The sequence below is a fragment of the Aotus nancymaae genome, unplaced genomic scaffold (assembly GCF_030222135.1).
Source record: "Aotus nancymaae isolate 86718 unplaced genomic scaffold, 86718_ANA_hifiasm-v0.15.2.pri h1tg000020l, whole genome shotgun sequence".
Taxonomy (NCBI): domain Eukaryota; kingdom Metazoa; phylum Chordata; class Mammalia; order Primates; family Aotidae; genus Aotus; species Aotus nancymaae.
The window spans coordinates 61,463,047-61,484,559 of NW_026988432.1; the positions used below are offsets into that span (position 1 = coordinate 61,463,047).

At 39.4% G+C, this 21,513-nt stretch overlaps 1 protein-coding gene across 2 annotated transcripts in view; it reads right to left on the reverse strand.

Moving 5' to 3' along the window:
• Positions 1-397: 397 nt before the first annotated feature.
• AKAIN1 (A-kinase anchor inhibitor 1) overlaps positions 398-21,513 on the reverse strand; it is a 52,528-nt gene continuing 31,412 nt past the window's right edge. For both annotated transcript variants that reach the window (XM_021672404.2, XM_012446894.3), the window contains exon 2: positions 398-2,464. In XM_021672404.2, coding sequence (XP_021528079.1) covers positions 2,271-2,464 — 194 coding nt within the window. In that variant the 3' untranslated portion in view covers positions 398-2,270. The remainder of the gene's footprint in view (positions 2,465-21,513) is intronic.

A 21,513-nucleotide genomic window follows, 5' to 3' on the forward strand; every position in this document is an offset into this window, starting at 1 on the left:
TTTATTTTTATGACTGAGCTTTCCTAGAATTTTGCCAACATGACACCTACCTATTGAGAACAGGGGTTGCTGAACTTCCTTTTGTCCTCCCAACAACTCAGCCATATCTCTTCTCCTTGCTGTTGATTTTCCGTCTCAAAGAACATGGCAGCCACTTACCTTTAATTCTCGAGATCAAAAGGCCACTTCTTAGCATACATCCTTTTCCCTTCAAGCCTCAGGATCCACCATCCCATGGCTGTCCTCAGGCAGTAACAGAGAAGGGCCCATTAAAGAAACACTTCCCCTGGTCATGGTATCTAGGGGTTTGAAAACAGCCTTGGAAATCTCATGGTGCCAAATAATGATAAAATTCATGTACAAAATGAGCCAAACAGCAGAGTCTAGAAAACTTGGCTTAAAATATTTCAAAGCTGTATATGTTTTATTTATAAATAACATTTAGATACAGAGGTCAATAAGATGTTCCAAAAATTCCCAATTTGTTAGTACAGACACACCAGAGAGGAAAAATAGCATATTTATATTTTTCTGTCACCATGACAGCAAAAACAAAGGCTGGTTATATCCAGACATCTGAGTAGGCATAGTACTAGATCACTTGCAAACTACACGCATTAGATTTATTTTTTTTTTTTGTGGCACTCCTGAATAATTTCCCTAAATACCTTCATTCTCACTATGCTGTGCAATTATATCACATCAGTTATATGACTTTTGGTCGACTTAAACTCATTCTTCACTTGGCACAAATTCTGCTAAAAGAAATACTTATGAGTAAACAATCTTTAAATTGTAAGCTCTTCTACTTCCTTCTCCATCCATGTTCCCTGTGAATTTATTCCACCTGTGCACTTTGGGAGATAGCATAACAAAGCTGATAAGATATTTTTTCATTCATTATCGATTATCCAAATATTTATTCTTGAAACTGTAGTGTATTGGAATTTTAGAAGTATATTTTAATATCAGTCACACTTTATGCCCTAATACTTTGCTTTAAAAAGAAATCAAATGTAGATATCAATACTCTGAAACCAGAGGGTTTTTAGCCACAGTCAACTTCTTTCTCTGTCCCCAAGAGCACCAATTCAATAACTTTTGTGAAGCCCAGGAAATGGCACTCTAGATACTCCAGAAATATGTGCATTACCTGAAGTGGAGCAGGGATTGATCCTGTTGCTGCACAGTTGCCTTTATTACAAATGTACACACAGATCTCTGTCACTGCGTTCACAACACTGTCGCTTTACTGTGCCCACTGTATTCTCATGTATTCCTGACCTGAACGATTTTCGTAAGCTCAAAAAAATAATTTTAATTTGTGAATGGGAAAAGTTAGCAAGGTCCTAATGCAAATACATAGTCTGGTGGCAAAACAGCATTTGTAAGGCCTCAGAATCCCTTCCAAGGATGCTGCACCCCATAGCCAGTCCCAAGTATAAGTCTCTCAAAGATAGGCAGCTGTTGAAGAAATACACAATTCTAGCCATTCTCCATGAAGCTTCTAAGGAATTGAGTTATTGGCAACTCACACATGTAGACTCACTTGTCTTATTTTATCGAATCTTAAGATGAGAAAAGAAATCCATATTCCCAAAATATTTCTACACAGAGCATAAACATTAATTATTAAATTATTCAGAGAATTGAGACTAAAAGACTGAGCTATTGAAAAGCCTAAATTCCTCCCTTTCTTAAAATAATGTAAATATTAATATAGGCCTTGGTATGATCCCAAGGGACCCAGTCTTAGAATGTGCCTTTGCTTGACTTGATCTTAGACCTGAATCCACTTTATAAAACCTTCAATTTCACATTCGAAAGTAACTAAAACTCCATTCCCTCACTTTTCTAGAATGCCTTTTTAATATAAAGAACTCAGTAATGTACTCAGTATTTAAGCAAAAAGACTGCTTGTTAAATTCACAGAAGGAACACATAAAAGGCAGAAGTAAATAAATGAGATATAGAATTCTTTTTTTCAAATAAAAGAACTTTAAAAATCCATTGGCCTGCAAAACTACTTTTGCAATTACAGTGTCATATTTGGCCCCACTATGTTTCAGAGGCACTGCATAAATAGGAATAGAATCATCTAATGCACTTTTTCAAAACAGTGCTTCTCAGCCAGGGGCTAGTGCGAATTGATTCTACATCTAGGTGCCGATGACACTTCGGTTTACTTTATTGGCAACATTTTGGTGATGCGTCCTATACTAAGAGGAAGGCTAGAAACCGAGCACATGTCAAGAGCCAAATGCACCATGTTACTTCTTTTCGTGCTTCTTGGTTAACTCCCCAACACCCAGCTGGATGCGGCCCTGGCTGTCGCTGATTCGCTCTTCCCTGTGCTGACTCTCCTGGGAGACTTGCCGCACTGCTTGCAGGATTGCATTCTGCACAATCTGTTTGCTGGCATTCTGCAGCTTCACCTCTTCAGGCTCATTTCCAGGTTTCTCACCTAGCCAGAAACATGAAAAGGAGGGGAAAAGGAAAGAAATTAATTTCAGGAATGTGAGAGGGAAGGGTAGGGGAAAAAGATAGGAGGGAAGAGTGAGACTGTAAGAACACACTGGAGTGGGCTGGTTCACTATGAGAAGCCCACTAGGGCACATGCAACTGGAGGGCTGCTTTCAGGACACCCTGTGGATACGAAAGTCCTTGATATAAAATGACCTAGTGTTTGCATATAATCTACATACATCCTCCCATAAGTCATTTAAGTCATCTGTAGTTACTTTTAATACCTAATATAATGTAAATGTAATGTAAATAGTTGTTATACTGTATTTTTAAGATTGTATTATTTTTTACTGCTGTACTGTTATTTCTTTTATTGAGTTTTTTCCCCAATATTTTCCATCCACAGTTGTTTGAATCCTAGGATCCTCAGCTTCTAGAGAGACAGCTTTGGTCAATGAGGGCCTCTGGGGAAGTTTCTAGAAAAGAACAGACTCTTGCCCTTTTGCACCTTCCCCATTTCCTTCAGGAAATGCAGACATAACACCTTCAGGTACTGCGTTCATCTTCCAGTAAGCATGAAGATGAAAGCCAACATTCTAGGCATGGCTGGGGAGAAAGAAGCAGCCCAGTTTTGAAGGCAACACTGAGCATCTGCACCAGCCCTGGGCCGTGTAGTTCTGAGCTTTCATGCAATTAAATCCTTTCTGTTTAATCCAAAATTATTCAGGTTTTATGTTACTTGCAGCCAAATACATGCCTAGTGTATATAACCTCATGGGCTGGAGAATAGATGATCACTGAATCCATATTGAGGTCAACTGTGCTTCTATAATAGCATCACAACTAGTGAAGCTATTAGAATCTGCCCCCTGTGATCTAGAGCAGGGCTTGGCAAACCTTTTCATCAGAACCTACCTCCTGTGATCTAGAGCAGGGGTTGAGAAACTTTTTTTTAAAGAACCAGCTAGAAGAGAGTCTAAGCTTATGGGCCATATTCTGGAACAACTACTCAACTCTGCTGTTGTAGCATGAAATCAGCAACAGATGAGTGCATATGGCTTTCGTCCAATAAAACTTTATTTACAAAAAAACAGGCCACAGGCCAGATTTGGCCCATGGGCCAGATTGTCAACCCCCAATCTGGAATAGTGGGAATTTTCTAATTAGAAGGCAAGGCAGTCTACCCAGCACAGATTTTTTACTTTCTGTCTTAGTTAAAAACAAAGTCTTAATTTTATTTGAGTACTTATGTAACTAGGTATAGCTAAGTTCTATGTTGGAAGTAGAAGTTCATTTAGTAAAAATTCTGGAAAAGGGACTTAGAAGGGAAAAGTCAGATAAAGGCCTTTTGCCCTCTCCCCATCCTATTGCCTGCAACTCTGGCCTGATAGTTATTACAAGGGCCAGAGCCATTAGAACCATTAAAATAGAAACCGTTTTCAGGGATTTCAGAAGAAAAAGAAAGAGTTTGTGATCCAATGACCAAGAAGCCACCATATCAGTTCCCAGATGCTCACCTCCAGGCCTCTTTTTATGTTAGAAAAAAAGATATACCTTGTTTAAGGCAACTGCTATTTTGTATTTTTTTAAATTGTGCAGCAGACATAATACTAACTCATTCATTGTAGAATGATCATGAATCTAACATTTGGTTAAAGTGCAATCTGGAAAACCCTAAATCCCACCTATTTATATTTATAGTGGTAAACAAAATGGGCATGGTTTCTAATTCAAAATCATCTTTTTGGATATTTCCTCCACACAAATATGCTCACTACCATGAAGATGTATTTAAAATTGGAGGGAAGACATTCACTGCATTTGATTAATTAACAACAGAATCTACACACCTATGAGGAAATACGGCAAAGGATAATATTGAGTAATTCTGGAATACCAGACAGTTCTTATCTATTTAGACATATAATCATCATTTATTGAGCATTTTTATCCATCCCTTGAGGGATTTACAATTTAGTGAACAAGGCAAGATAAACCTATTCAGAACAAGATAGACCTATTCAAAAAACAGTATTTTTAAAAACAGGATAAAATGATCAATCTACACCAAACTGTAGCTATGCTGAGTGGCACAGATATGAGGATACTCTCAGAAAAAGGCCCCAATACTTCCCCAGGACCCGAGGAGTCTGGAAGCATCACTTGCAATAAAGTGAAACTTTGAAGTGGCCAAGAAGAACAGAAATTTTTCTACATGAAGAGTCACGAGGGCACAGCTATGAAGAGTATGTTTTGAATCACTTCAGAGCTTTCAAGTCCTTTCTGCCACTTGCATTCATGCAATCTTGGGCAAGATACTTCACCTATGTAAGCTTGTTTGCACATCTGTAAAATGGGCAAGTGGCATTAATTTAGGATAGCTGGTGGAGAATTAACTGACATACAGCATACTCAGCACTCAGTGTGGTCCCTAACACATAGGAAGCATTTGTAAGTGTCCACCATCATGCGTTAGTCAGGGAATGGACTAAGCTGTTTAACAGAGAAACTCAAAAATAGGACAGCTCACACGGAGACATTCACTGCTCTCTGGTGTAACAGCTGAGAGGTACTCCAGTGTGTAGATAGCTCCGCTGCACAGGTTCTCTAAGGACTCTAACTTCCTTACATCTTACTGCTCTGAATTTCTTACAATATTGCCCTCATTTCCCTGAGTGAAGCTGGTTAACCAATATCTCATTGGATGACCCTCCTGATAAAAACTTACATCAGTTTTCCCTCCAGAACCTAAGTGTCATTTCCTTCTATTACATTAGCCCTGTTATATTCCAGTGAGGTGGGTTTTGGAAAAGGTCAGTGTTCCATTTTGAGACATAATCTGGTTAGTGATTTCTTTTCTAGAATGCACAGGCAGGGCAGCAGAGGTTGTATCGAACTGGCATCTCTCTCATCTCTCCCCACAGACTCACTAAATATGCAAATTACAGAAGTCCCTATCAGGGCAAGACAGGACTCCAGCACCACTCCCTGAACACACTCTCTAATACACAGGGCTGCTGCTGGTAACCAGGGAGCAGATATTTTATCTCCCCTTCTGATTGCTTGAGACTGCAAAGACAAAATGATCATTTATCAATGACTAGCATATGGAACACAGAGAACAAGAACTAATTCTGGGCCCTTTAATAATAGAATGATAGTTTTTTCTTCCAGCTCTTGAACTACAGGAATTTTCCATAAAGGACCAGATGTTAAATCTCACTCATCTACATCAACTGCAAATAAAGCAAACTCAGGAGCTCTGCTTTGCTACCAAACAAGCTAAAGTTACATGAGTTCCAGCAATGAAAAGTCACAGCCCCTGAGTTTCCAGCTTGCTGCTAGCCCCACTGAGCATGCTCTTCCCCTAAGCACCATCAACCAAATCAGAAGTATTTTATGTAGGTTTGAGATGCAGAAAGCAAGACAGCTATCAGCAGGCATAGGACACTTCTAAATCATATTTGAATGATACTGGCTATTACCACCACCACCCTTATCAAATCAGATACAGGGAATTAAGAATCACCCCTGACTCTACCTATAATGGCCAGCCACATTATTTCAGAATGTAGCCATCTACTCTTAGAAATTATATGGAGTTCTTTATTAAAATGTTCTAGACAACAAGATGAGATAAGTCAGAAAGATATTTATGGAGGACCTACATGCATGGTACTATGGAAAGTAACACAGGCCACTAGGCCAATGTTTCATTCATACATGCATTCATTCATAAAAGAATTATGGAGCATTTACTACGTGACCAACACTAGGATAGGTATTGGAGACTAAAATGTTGAGCAGAACAGTTATAGCCCCTGCCCTATGTAAGCTTGCAACCTAGAAGGGTCAGATGTTAACCAGATAATCAAATAGGTTTATAACTGGGAACTAGGACATGTGCTATGAAGGGAGCATGGGGAGCATACTGAAACCATCCCCACAGGGTTGACAGGAATTGAATGTCAGGTACTGGACAGAAATCTAGTTATAATTAAGCATCAGTCAGGCTGCCCTCTGGCCCACTTCCTTGTTGCCAAAAGTCACTCAGCACTAGATACTGCCAGTGCATCCCCATTGTTCCTATAGACAGGACAGCTGACATTACAATCATGAGGTTTTTGTTTAAGGATCACTTAAGAACTTTTACAGAATCCAAATTCTAGCAAAACAGCTGATGCCAACTCCCATAGAGGAACAGGATCAGTATGAGAATGCAACATCTTTATCCTCCTGTCCCATGACTTCACCCTGCACTCTTCGACCAGTTAACTATCTCCACACACTTCAGTCCACTCCAAACACTTAAAATCCATACCCCAATCACCTTGGGTAGACGGATTGGAGGTTTCCTCCCATCTCCTCATCGGCAACTCTAGGATTCAACCTGTTTCTCTGTTGCAACCCAGTGTCTCCATGTATTGACTTGACGTGTGCATCAGGCAATCAACCTGTTATGATTACAATACCACAAAGGAAACTGATCTAGTTTAGGGGTTAGAGAAAGATGCCAGACAGGGACTTAAGGATTAATGAACATTAACTGATAAAAGGAAGGTGCTGGGAGCAGGAAGGGAAGAACACGCCAGGCAAAAAGATCCACCCCTGAATGGCGAGTCCCTGATTTGTGTAACAGGAACAGGGCCAGAGAGGAGCTGAAGGCAGCCTGAGTGGCTGGTGCCTACCAAGAAGGGAGACAAGCAATGTCCCTGAAGAAAGGAGGCCAGCCTGAGCAGCCCAGGTCCTGGGGGAGTATTGGGGCCTTTTTCTGAGAGTATCCTCATATCTGTGCCACTCAGCATAGCTACAGAAGTCAATTAAGGCAAGAATATGCAAGATTTGGGAAAGGCCTCAAAACACAGATGGACTTTGGAAAGGCCAAGGGGAAAAGGAAGCAAATTTTTTCCCTGGCCTTGAAGGGCAGGGCAGACAAGTGGCTGATGAACAGGGTCATGGAAAGCTTTTAATTGCAGAGCTGCTGAATTATTTTAGAATATAATTTAAACGATACAGTATTACTGGATTGTGATTCCTTAGGGAAGCCATAAAAATGGTGCCAATAAAACTTGAAAAGGAAAAGACAATTTTACTCTAGGAATCCAAATGCTTACTGAGTTATTTTGGCCAAGAAAAAGCAAGAGTAATTTTGAAGGAAAATAAAAACAAAGCAAGAAATAGGAAGGACCTAATTTACCAGCTATTAATACCAGTTACAAAGCTATGTCAATTTAGAAAGTATGATAATAATACAGGGATACAAAAATTGACCAATACATTAAAGAGTGAAGAAACAACCACACACATATATGGAACACCTGATTTACAGAAAACATGACACTGTTGTACAGTAGGAAAAGGGCAGCATTTTCCATCTTTAGGGCTGGGCCAAGTAGTTATTCATACAGAAAAATAATAAAAGTGACTACTTCATACTATACACAAAAAATTCCCAAATGGATTTCAAATCTATTTTTGAAAAGTAAAATAATTTGGAGCACAGAGGATTTCTAGAACAGTGAAACAATTTTGTATGGTAGATACTATAATGATGTACACGTCTTTGCACAATTTATCCTAACCCATAGAATGTACACCACCGCCAAGAGTGAATGTTAATATGAACTATGGAGTATGGATGACTATGATGTGTCAATGTAGGTTCACCAACTGTAACAAATGCACCACTCTGTGAGGGATGCAGAAAGGCGGAGGCTGTGCTTGTGTAGGGGAAGGGTCATATAAGAAATCTCTGTACCTTCTGATTAGTTTTGCTGTGAACTTAAAACTGCTTCACAACTGTAAGCCTAGCACTTTGGGAGGCTAGGGCAGGAGGATGACTTGAGGCTGGGAGTTCGAGATCAGCCTAAGTAACATTGTGAGACCCCCCCATCTCTATAAAAATAAAAAAATAAATTTATATTTTAAAAAAAAGCAATCCAGCTTTTAGAAAAATATCTTTGTGACCTGAGAGTGGACAAAGATTTCTTAAATGGGATACAAAAAGCACAACCATAAAGAAAAATTTGCACAAGTTGGGATAGATTAAAATAAGTGGTTTTGATCAGGGAAACACATATTTGAAAAAAGACTTTTCACTGGAGGTGGAGGCACAGAGAATGCTTGTAAAAATACCATCTTGGACTCTTTAAATATTTCCTTTTCCTGAGCACTTAGGTAACAATCAAGACGGTGTTATGAGTTCAGAGAGACTTAAAAGGCTGTTCTGATCACCACATAAATTTCTGAAAAACTCAGCAGAAATTTAGGTTTTCCTCCTTTTACTCCCAAGAGACTTAGAAATCAAACTCCTCCCAAGAGTTTCTCCCTTCCTGCAGTCAGTAGGAACTCTAGAAAAATCTATGAAATGAGAAATAAGAATGAACTCCTAAACCCCTCCAACCGACTCAACAGACCCCTTATTGGCCAAGGGGACCCCAGAGTAACCTGGGAAACTGAGTTCTGGGCCCTAACGGGATGGGAGGTGGGACATGCCTTGTTCTACCTCCTCCCTCGCCAACCCCTTTAGGCTTTATTCCCTAAGGGTTAAACAGAAACTAGCCCTTTCAAGAGACTCCACACTAACGTCAACCAGTTACCTGACGCTGTCTCTCCCTTTTATGTTTCAACACAACAACCAACCAGCATTCCTCCTGTCACCTAAGCCAGAGTTCGGTGGCACGAGCTCAGCTTACTGTAGCCTCGACCTCCCAGACTCAAGCGATTCTCCTGCCTCCACCTCCCAACTAGCTGGAACTACAGGTTCCCACCACCATGCACAGCTAATTTTTTGTATTTTTTGTAGAGACTGTGTCTTGCCACACCACAGGGCTGGTTTCTGTTTAAATCTTAGGAAAGAAAACCTAACGGGGTTGGCGAGGCAGGAGGTATAACAAGGCCTGTCCCACTTTCTATCCCATGATTGCCCAGGCTGGTCTCGAACTTCTGGGCTCAAGCAATCCATCCTCCTCAACCTCCCAAAGAAAGGCTTCCTTTGGGATAAGAGACCACCAACCATGGAGTGGTTCCCATGAGTCTAGGCAGGCTGTGCAGTGACGGTTTTTGCATCTTCTGCTTCACCTTTTGATGTCAGAGAGCTGAAAACTCCATCTTGGGCTCATGCTAACTCGGCTGTGTTTTGAACTCGGGAACCAGGGAGAGGTATGAATCTCAATTTAGCATGCATAGGTTTCTCTTTTCATAAATATTCATGACTCCTCCTGTAGCTTATTGAATATGGATATCTGGCCTGCTCAGCCAGAATTCCTGTTCCTTGTGCCCCTCCCCGGAAGTGCCTGTTTCCGGCCTCATCCTTGGCTACACTGCCCAGCTGGTCAGAATGGCTGCCTGGCAAGCTGCAGCCCTGTATGAGAAACAAGCCCTCCTTTCCAAATGTATGAACCAAGTCATTCTTCAGCTGACAAACAGAAAGTTCAGGAAAGGCAATCCAGAGCCACCCAACCACCAGGCTGGCCTGAACTCAGGACTCTCAGATGTAGGAGTCTGGTATTTATAGGGGACAGCAAAAGTAGACACTGTGTGATCTCATGTGCTAAAGGAAGTCACAGCACCAAGGCCCTAATAGAACGCAAGGCAAACTTTGGAAGCCAGAGGCTCGCATATCTTCTTCCCCACTGCAGAACCTTCCATAGCCTCTGCTGTGTCCTAGTGGTGGCCTCCTGGGGGACGAAGACATTGTTTGGCTCTTGGTTCCTGGAGTGTGTGTGTGTGTGTGTGTGTGTGTGTGTGTGAAGGGGGTGAGGGAGGAAGTGAAGGGGAGGAAAGAGAAGGGAGGAGGAGAAAGAGATCATTGGAGGTAAGAAGATAGGGAATATCCTTGACTCATGAGACAAGGGCTGGTTTTATTTTGTCAAACATACTTAGAGTAACTAGTACATCCACAGCACTTTCTGACAACAAAAATGCTTACTAGGCCATTTATAGATTCGTCCTCCTAAGAGCTCTGAGGCAGCTGGAAATGGAGTCCAGAAGTTTCCTGTCCTTATTCAGATAAGAATTACTGGACCATATTACCAGATCTCTTAAATATTTAACAAAAGATTCTGAGTTCCCAAGCAAAATGAGCCACATACTCTCCCTTCCTGGGAAGAAGGGAGGAGGGAACCAATATGAGCACTATGAGTGATTTTAAAGGAATCCTCAAAAACAAACAAAAAAGCACCCCCACCCTATGCCACTGTCCTCCCTAAAATAAACAGCACCATCTTCACAGTCACCATTTTTTCTGCCAAAGAAGGAATCAAATTCCCAGATGTGACAAGTCATCAGAAAGTGCAAGTCTGGAATTTAAATAATGTCTCAAAAGTAATTTTTAGTCCCTGGAGGAAGTGAATATAGAGTGGGAATCTCAGGAGGCCAACCAAAGGAAGACTATCCTCTGCCATAAAGTAAAATCCTTTCTACTCTCCTTGAAAGAACAGCTCCCAACCTTTTGAAGACGATTCCTTTGTAATGTCAAAATATTTCCCATATCCCTTCATGACACAATGACAGGAAGAGGCTATGAATTTGGTACTGCTTTTAGATGAATTTGAATACTATTAATCACAACAGCCTCTATATCCAGTACATTTGAAAAATTGCAGGAGTTATGTGAGATAGTGTATTCCAACTGCAGAAACTTTGAGGGGTAGGTAAGGCATAGTTGTGCTTTAAAACAGCTCCATGGCCCTCAGGGTGTTTCTTGCGCTCACACCAGGCTGGAGGCATTTGAAGGAGCAATAAAAAGCAGACAGATATTGTAAACTAATTCCTAATGACGAATTTTCAAGGCTGTGATGGGGGTGGGGTACAGGGCATGGTGTGAAACTGGAAGCCTTCCACCAGCTATCCTCGATTTCTGGCCTCTCCTAAATAGTCACTCAGAAACATTAATTAAATGTCCAGCATCACCAGGCTTGCATATGGCAGGCTGAGTTTCACCTTCAGGAACAATGTGATAACTAAGATTTTTCACAATTTTTAAGTATCATGAAAGATTTTAAGATGTGAAATGATTAACCAAGATGAAGTATCAACTCTATACTTTTCAAGTGGAAAACTGGAGGCTCAGAATATTGTTTGTAGTCACACACTGGTTCAGATCTGTGTGCTCCACACCCTGGGCCAGAGTCTCTTCCATGACAGCTTCTTGCTGAAGCTTTTGTCTTCAGGATAAGGAAGGAAAGCAAGGAGCTCGTGTCCAGACATAAGTCCAAAGATTATTTCCTTCTCTGCACAAAATGGAAAATGCATAAACATATCCCCTCACTTCTGTTTGTGATTCCATTTGCTCCACTGTCTCAAACAGCAGCTGGAGTAACTTTAAAAATGTAAATCCAGTCTGTCATGCACCTGCATAAAACTCTTCCTTGGTCTCCCATTGCATTTGAAAAGAAAGTTCAAACCTCTCACCATGGGCCTCAGGGCCCTGTGTGACCAGCCTCTGCCTCTCGTGCAGCCTCACCCTGACTCTCACTTATCAGATGTGGACTTTCCTATGACTCTGTACTCAGTTCATCAAAGATAAAATCTAGTCATGCATGTATGTATGACTCATTACCACTTATATAATTTTCTTAAAAAATTGTGACTTGGGAACATTTTTTAAAATTATTAAAATTTTTCAAAGACGGTGCCTCACTCTGTCCCCCAAGCTGGAGTGCAGTGGCATGATCATGGCTCACTGCAGCCTTCAACTCCCACCTCAGCCTCCTGAGTAGCTAGGACTACGGATGCATCCTACTACCACCAGCTAATTTTTTTAGTTTTTACTTTTTTTGTTGAGATGGGGTCTCACTATGTTGTCCAGGCTGGTCTCAAACTCCTGGCCTCAAGTGATCCTCCTGCTTCCACCTCCCAAAGCACTGGGATTACAGGCGTGAGACGCCACGCCCAGACCTGTTAGTACTTGCTGTGGGACCTTGAACAAGTCAGCTTTTTAGCCTCTAAATGGGCACAATAATGGCACACCCTCACAAGGTTGTTGCAGCCTGTGTCCCCTGCAGCAACTGCTCTCAAAGGGATGACCCCTTTGTTCTCACTCATCATTGTCCCCCATGTGCCCAGTGCACACTCAGTAAGTATGGTTCAACGAGTGACTGTGGAAGTCACTGTTTTCCAGTCTGTTCTTTCTTCCCCTACTTTCTCTGCTCCCATTAATTTTCTGCTCTTGGCCTCCTTTGCTATGTTGTGCTGATTCACTGCAGTGAGAGTTACAGCACAGTGGGGAGCAGCTGAGGAGACACTCATTTGACGTCAGCTTAGCCCCTCTGCATGAGAGACGGTGCAGAAAACACACTAGAGTGTGAATATTAGAAAGGCTGCTCCAATTTCCAGGCAGCATATGGCTAGGCCAATTAGCAGTTTTAAAATCTTATACCCAGTTCATCTCTGCCATCACCTAACTTCTTGTTTTCTCTCTCCTCCTCTTCCCTTTGCATGCCTTTGAGTCTTCTGAGGGGGTCAGTTCTCCACTCCCTTCATTTGGTTTCAAACACTAGGAAACAAAGAAGTGTGAAAATAAGCTCTTTTCAGTTGGTGATGTTCCATGATGTTCCCAGATGATTTAGTTCCTGTTGGTCAACCATGATGTTCCCAGATGATTTAGTTCCTGTTGGTCAACCATTTGCCATGACAACATTCTCCTTAAGCTTATAAACATCCTGAACCCTGCACACATCGGTATGTAATGAATCAAGTCCTGCCAACACTCTGAGGCTCTGTAGTCATGAGCCTGTGCTGAGAAAGCCCTTGTTTTAGAGTCACTGGGTTTGAATCCCCCATTTCAGGACCTTTCTGAGTTCACCTGAACAAGCCTCGGCTTTCTCACACCTAAACTACAAAATACAGGTGAAAACTTCTGATTAATTTTTGAAGCAGATAAATGAGAATATGAGTCACCATTGCTTCACCTAGAAATAGGTTAGAGAAAGGCAAAAATCTTGCTCCAGCCATGAGTTTCCCTTATCCTAGTAAATGTGGCTTTCTTTTATGACACCCTTTTTTTCTATAACCATTAGAATGAGAATCTTGGCTCTTTTTACTATGTTGCGGTTAATTAGAAAGAGAGAACAGGTGGCTGGAAATAGAAAAGGAAGTGAAGAACAAGATCAGACATTTTATGTCTTTTTTTTTTTCAGTGATATTTCAGAAGGAAAAAAGAAGCTGAAGAAAAATAAACCCAGACTTTAGAAGTATTTGTTAGAACTGTGTGACAGGAAATTAATGTCACGTGTTTCACCCTGTGTCTCGGGGAGCCTTGGCTGCCACATTCAAAAACTCCAAGTCAAATGTATTGAACTTTTAGTCTGAGAACCAGAAATGGAGACGAGAAGGAGGGAGGTAAGAAGAGCTGGAGGAAGGGAGGAATAGTGACACAGTATATGTGAGGATGCAAATTAGCTACCCTCCAGTAAAATTACATTACATATTATCTAACTAAAATTGTAGATAGTGGCTTAAAAGTTTCTAGCAAGCAAACTACGGTAAATAGAAATTAATTCTAGAAGATATACTAACTGACTAGTTTAAGATGCAAGAGCTTACAATGGGCTGGGCCCAGTGGCTCATGCCTGTAATCCCAGCACTTTGGGAGGCCAAGTCGTGCAGATCACAAGGTCAAGAGTTCAAGGCCAGACTGGCCAACATGATGAAACCCCATCTCTACTAAAAAATACAAAAATTAGCTGGGCATGGTGGCTCGTGCCTGTAATCCCAGCTACTTGGGAGGCTGGGGTAGGAAAATTGCTTGACCTGAGAGATGGAGGTTACTGTGAGCTGAGATTGCGCCACTGCACTCCAGCCTGGGCTACAGAGCCATACTCCATCTCAAAAACAAAAAACAAAAAAAGAGCTTACAATGACAACATGGTCATTGTGTTGTCATTTTTGCCTTATTTAGTCAAAATAACCTTTGCATTTTTTCAGTTCATCTTATTTTTCATGAAATATTAAGTTCTCCAGCCACAAACTCTTCTAACATAATTTGCTAGTTGGTTTGTCTGTTTAGACACCACTCAATCTAAGAACTAGGCATTGGCTGGATCCTGGAAGCCACCTGAGTGCTGCTCTCCAATTGTGTCCCCTTAATCCTGTTAAAGATAAATCATCTCCTGCATTTTCTCACAATTAATATTTTGTCACAAATTTATATGGCTGTCTGTATCTGTAGTTTGATCATTTTCACTGCTATACAGTGTCCCATTTAATGAATAGACCAAAATGTTTCCATTCCACCAGTAATAGAATTTGGCTTGATTGCCATTTTTTAGCTATTACGAATCATTCTAACATTTTCGGCCTTGCCTACATGTGTGCAGGAGCTTCCAGAATCTAGAAGTAAGAGTGGTCTTCTGCACTGTGGAGAATAATAAGCATGTTCAAATTCACCAAGTATTGCCAACCTGTTATCCAAAGGAGGTCTGCAAATTTGCACTCTCTTCAGCAAGGAACCCTCTCATTGTTCAAAATCCTAACCAATACCCAGTATGTGTGATCATTTTAAAATTTTCAACCTGATAAGCATACAATTATATTTCATGGATTTTATTTGCATTACTCAGATAATTAATGAGGTTGAGCATCTATTCAGAGATTGATTTATGATGATGATTCCTCTTTTTATGAAGTACCTGATAATTTGTCCATTTTTCTACTGAGTTGTTTTCTTACTTACCTTTTTCTCACTATTTTGTGTATATTCCTTGGCAGTTATATGTGCAATAGATACTTCTATGGCCCTCTGTGGCAAAAAAAAAAAAAAAAACTTCTGTGGTTCTCAATGAACAGAAGTTTATTTTAATGTAATCAAATCTGTCTTTTTAAACTCATTTCTAGTTAATAATTTGTTGTGGTCTTGAGCTCTCTAACCTGAGCTCATGAAGTTGTTCTCCTCCGTTGTCTTCTGAAAACTTTACAATTTTGCTTTTACATTTGGGACTTTAATCCTGTTGGAATTGATTTTTGTGCATGTTGTGAGGTAAGGACCTGATTTCCTATGTTTTCGCACAGATAGTGAATTGCCACAGAGCTAGGTTTTGAGACATTTGGCCTTTCCCTACTGACCTGCCATGGCTCCTTCATTATAAACCAAGTATCCATATATGTGGGGGGCTGTTTTTAAATTATTTATTCTTTTCCATTGAACTGCTTGACTTGTACCTGTTTCTCTGTCTTCTCTCCATCTTATTGTTTTTATTTAAAATATCCTAACTAATCTTGTCCCTTTGAATTCCTATGTAAATCTGGCAATCAAAATATCAGGTTTAAAACTTTAAAAGTGTGTTGGGATTTTGGTTGGGAAACCATATTTCCATGGAGCTTCACTAGTTTCACTTGGGAAAATTAGATCTTTCCATATTTTGTTGTTCTATTCCATGGTCCATAGTGTCTCTATTTATTTAGGTCTCCTTTAATTAAAAAATACTATGTTTACAAAGATATTGTACATTGTTTGTTAAATTTATTCCAAGGCACTTCACATCATAGTAAATTATATTTTTTCTTAAATTGTATTTTCTAAGTCTTTGTTGTTAATGTTTAGAAATTAATGTTTTATGTTATTGTTTTTAAATTCAGAAAATTCACCAACTTCTCTTAATTCTAATAATCTGTTGAATCTTCCATATACAATGATTTCATCTTCCAATGATGATAACTTGCTGTGCTTTCAATTTCGCTACCTTCTATTTATTTATTTACCTACTTATTCACCTCTCTATGCTGGCTGGAGCCTCTAGTAAAAGACTGAATAAAAGTGGTGATTCCTATGTTGTTCTTAATCTCAAGGGAAAAGATTTTCCTATCCCAATATTAAGTGTGCTATTTTCTGGAGCTTTTGATAGGTCCCATTTGTCAGTGTAAGAATATTCTTTTATTTCTTGTTACCTAAGAATTATTTTTTAAGGAGGAATGCCTATCAAATTTTGTCAAATGTTTTCCCACATTCATTGAGATAAACAAATTATTTAATCTCACTGAATTTATTAATATTGCAAAGCACACTGGCCAATTTTCTAATGCTAACCAATCTTTAATTCTTTGGCTAAACTCTCTCAGGTGTGATCTATTACTCTTTTCATAGATTGCTGGATGTGTTTGCTAATAGCCACATGCAAATGAAGGAAACAGTAATAAAAGATGGAGCTCTTCAAGGTTTTTGGGAGATCTGAGGGGGGTATGTACCACAGACCAAAAACAATTGATACTGTAATGGATACTGAGATGAGAAGGATTTATGTGTAAAAGGCCTAATGAGTCAATACACTGTTAAAGAGATTATAGAGACTTAGGTCAAAATCAGTGAAAATAACAAATGATACAGTTGCATGGCCACATTGTCTCACCTGGCCTATTTACTAGAATCTTCTCTTAGAAAGAAAACTCCAGAAATCAGATAGCCAGAGCTGAGAAAGGTGGATCTCACTCTTCTGGTCCCCTAGGTAAGGATTCTGAGCAACCTAGGTACCCTGCTGCTCTGACCGCTCTCTTGGCCCACGTCCTGGAGGGTTGGATCTGCCAGAGGAGGTAAATAATACCTGGAGTCATTCCAACATTTATTCAGCGTCTACTACAGGCCAGGCAACATGTTAGGCATTGGGGGTATTAAGAAAATCTACATTTCCTGGTCCTCAAAATGTTCACCAAAGGCACAGAATATCTGAGTACTATGAGCAAGTTTCAACTTCCTAGCCTAGTTTAACTCATCTTTCATTCACAATAGAAATGCCTAGGATGAATATAAGGATAAACACTTGTAGTAAATATTCCAGTTCTATGAAGAGTTCAATGTGATTGTGTGTGTGTGTGTGTGTGTGTGTGTGTGTGTGTGTGTGTGTGTGTAGCTGCTGGGCTGATTTCAAAAGGTACTGTGAGTTACAAATTCTCATTTTGCATATTTCTTTTTACAAAAACAAAAAAACAAAAATAAGCAATGCCAGAGGTGTGAAAAGGAAAAGGCTCACCCAGCCCTGGTACAGGCATTAAAAAGCAGAGAACAAAGGGAAAAGTGATAAAAAGGGTGACCAGTTACGGGAAAGAGCAGGTCTAAGTGACAGCCTCAAGCAGGTCATGGAGCTTCTTGTTGGCTTGTGACTCTCAAAATCTAGCATACATAAGAATCATCTAGGACCAAAGATTCTCGCTCCACACACAGATTCCAATTCAGTAGGTTTGGGATGAAGCTCAGGAATGTACATATTTAGCCATGACTGCAGGTAATTCTGGTGCAGGTTTCAGGCAGCCACCCTGTTCTTCAATGCTCAACTTCAGTCTATACCCACAGACCGTGAGGAAATGTGGTAGCTAAGTGACTATTTTACAGCTTATTTAATTAATGGGCACAAACAAGCAGATGATTCAAGCCCCAAAGCACAAGTTCTGCCTTTTCCATGCACTTAATCAGCTAATTGCCAAATATGCACTGCATTTAGAGAAACAAGAGTCAACCATTAATGTTCAACAAAGTTTTAAACATTAATTTCAAAATTCTGGCTGTTACTTATCTATCCCCTCTCCAGACTTCAAACCAGGATTATGAAGATAAATATCATTTCCGGGGTTTCCTCTTTTATTATATTAAATGTGTCAAAGCAGTCAGGTCCATGTGCAATATAAAAAACAACTTTGTATTAAAGGGAAATGGAACTGCTATTCTGATCATTTTTGGCTTGCTGAGAGAGAGAAATAAACCAAGCGGAAATTATTCAAATTTCTACTTTACCATGAATCCAAAAAATTATCTGTCAGAAGCAATGTCAAATTAGAAGCTCTTACCTATGGAAACATTTCCTCCCATATATACTTTAAATTATTTGTATGTTAAAGTCATGTTGTCTTCTTGGCAGCCCCCAAGCAATATATTTCAATACTTCATTGGAGTTAATAGGACTGAACTGAAATGCCTTCCATGAAGTATGAAAATCAGAAGATACACTTCCAAACCTTATAAAGCAAAACAGATGAATCGATATAGAACATTCACAAATGATAAAAAAGAAATGCTGGTAAATAATATTGTTAATACGTGTATTCAGAAGGCTGAAAAATATGACTCAATATCTTTTGAATCCATCTGGTATGCTTACATGAATCACATCATGTACTGGGCAGTTTATTTTTAAAATCCAATAATGCAACTATTATGCCTTTGTAGAAAACTAGGGGAAGGTTGTACTTCTAACTATCAAATGAACAGAAATGACCAATACCCTTTAGAATATGTATTATAGGTAGATATTACACCTGTATGTGGAAAATATTCTCTAACCATGTGCCAAAACTCTCGAGCAAGATGAAAAAAGTATAGTGAAAAAACCTGAGTCATATCTGAATTTAAAATGCATGTAGAAATGATTTCATATAAAATCATGTTACCCCAGGGAAATAGACAAATTAACTCAAAGAAAGATGAAAAAGGTTGGAAAATACATGGATTTGTACCTTCACTTATTACAAAGTTCTTTTGCCTTAACAGGCCAGAATTCAGCAAGATAGAAGAGTAAGCAAATCATATCTTGTGACTTGGGGTAAAGTTAAAACAACTTAGCACCACAGGTGGATTGCAGATATATCACAGTTCTGTATTTATTTTACCAATAGAATGTTTAATTCACTGAAAAATAAATTTACTTCTAGAAAAATAAATTAAAAATGTGTTGTAATTTCTACTTCATTATCTCTAACCAATGAACTCATCTGTTTTTATAGGGCTAAGAATGTCAAGGTCATTGCTACAATGTAGAATGAGCCAGAAATCTGAGTCCCTTCCAGGGATACAGATAACATCTCTCAGTCACACAAGTTGTCCTCAGTGTATCCCCTTATGGTCATGAAAGAAGGGATGGTTGAAGTTGATTGAGTAGCTTAACAAAATTTTATCATGACATTTGAAAATATTTACAATACTTGCCTTACAAGTAATACATACTGTGCTAGTGTCATTCTCTATACAAAGGCAGCTCATAACAATTATATCACCCTCATATATCATAAAAATAAATTGGTGCAGACGATGCATTTCTGGTAATGATAGGTAAGGAAAATTGTCACATCACTGGTCTTTTAAAATCAATATTAAAGAGTTGGGAGTACAAGCCACTAATGTATATTCAATTATGTCTAAAGGTAACTGAATGTATAAGTAACATTTTCCTCTATGATTTGAATTTATTGTTACCTTCCTAGGCCATTAATTAAATAATCTTCCTTTTTTTTTTTTTTTTTTTTTTTTTTGGAGACAGAGTCTTGCTCTGTTGCCAGGCACCAGGCTGGAGTGCAGTGGTGCGATCTGGGCTCACTGCAACCTCCGCCTCCCAGGTTCAAGCAATTCTCCTGCCTCAGCCTCCCAAGTAGCTGGGACTACAGGCACACACCACCACATCCAGCTAATTTTTGTATTTTTAGTAGAGACGGGGTTTCACCATGTTGGCCAGGATGGTCTTGATCTCTTGACTTCATGATCCGCCCGCCTTGGCCTCCCAAAGTGCTGGGATTACAGGTGTGAGCCACTGAACCCAGCCAATAATTTTCAATTCTATTTGATTCCCTGCTATGTACAATTGTTATCTCTCTTATGTTTATGCCAATCTGCCGGTCAGGTAGGTAGTAGAACATAAAAACTAACAGAGGAAATATGGGTTGCTACAAGGGCCCATTAAAAGAGATAGATGAACCCAGAAAAACATTCTATTGGAATGTTGCAATCTGTATCTTCTGCTTATCAAGGGGAGATATCACCCAAGATTTTAATTAGTAACTAATAAAAGAAGATAAAATTGTCCCTCAGCTCCTGACTCTATCCCATGCTTAACTTGTAATTGGACAGTGGCAAGGTCTTCCTGTCAAAACTCCAAAGATGGTAGGAGGCGGTAAGTAAGGTGTAACAAAGAACAGCAACAGCAGCATCTCCTCGCCATACCCATCTCCTCCTTGTAATTATAATATGAATTCAAACCCATAAACGCATTAAGAGAATAATGACACTTTTGTACCACACTCAGTTTTCAGAGTGCACATGGGAGTTTTCAAAGCAAGATACTCAGGGTTCTAATATGAGCACTTGTTCAATTTTCATTTCTGATCCTAAAATCAGGTAATAGGGAGCTTGACTCAGATGTCAAATATGGCCTAAAAGGAATCCTTAACAGATTTGCTAAGAATAGGTACAAACTGGTGTCTCAAAATAAAAGGAAGGCATGATATCAGGATAGCAAGGGTAGGCCTCATGTATCACCACTCCTCTTTCTAAGGTGAAAACTTGTGTCAGGACACTTCACACAGTTCTCTAAACGGCCTTTGCCCATTGATCACAGTGAAAAGCATTTTACGGTACCTAGTATGATGGAACCCACATACTATAGATTTACAGCCAGTCTCAACACTAACTACTAAGTGACTTCAACATTCATGTCTGGGTTCAAGCTTTCTTTTCTACGAAGGAAAAAAATCCCTCAAATATTTAAATTTCTAGAATGTGCTATGCAACGATTGTAAAAAGCTATTATATTCATGACTTTCAAACTACCTGATTTCTACCAAATTAATTACAATGTATATGGAAAGAATATAAGCATCTATTAGTGTGAAGGTTCCCCAAATTACATATCAAATTACTTAAAGTATCATATTATCATCATCTACATACAAGCCTTCTTCTAATTCATTATTATATTACTAATTATTGACATTAAGAGGTTCAAGTCTTAGAGCAATGTATTTTTTTTGCTGTTTTGTCACAACAAAATGTTTGGGTTTTTATTTTCTGAATTAATAAATTTGACTCTTCAGGCACTAGTAAGTTACCAACTTTTCCCCTCTCATTTTGCCTTCGGAGGCATAGAAAATGTCATTGCTACGCTTTCTCTCCCTTATTTTCCCTCTCCCACACAGGTACATGGACCATCATCCAGTGCTGTTTCACAGAACAAGGCCCCATTTTGTGTCCAAAAGCAGAAGATCCAACTCTCAGAGCCATCATACTTCTATATACTTCATGAAATGAGAACCATATTTAGGGAACATCTCAATGGTAAATATGTCCATTTCAGA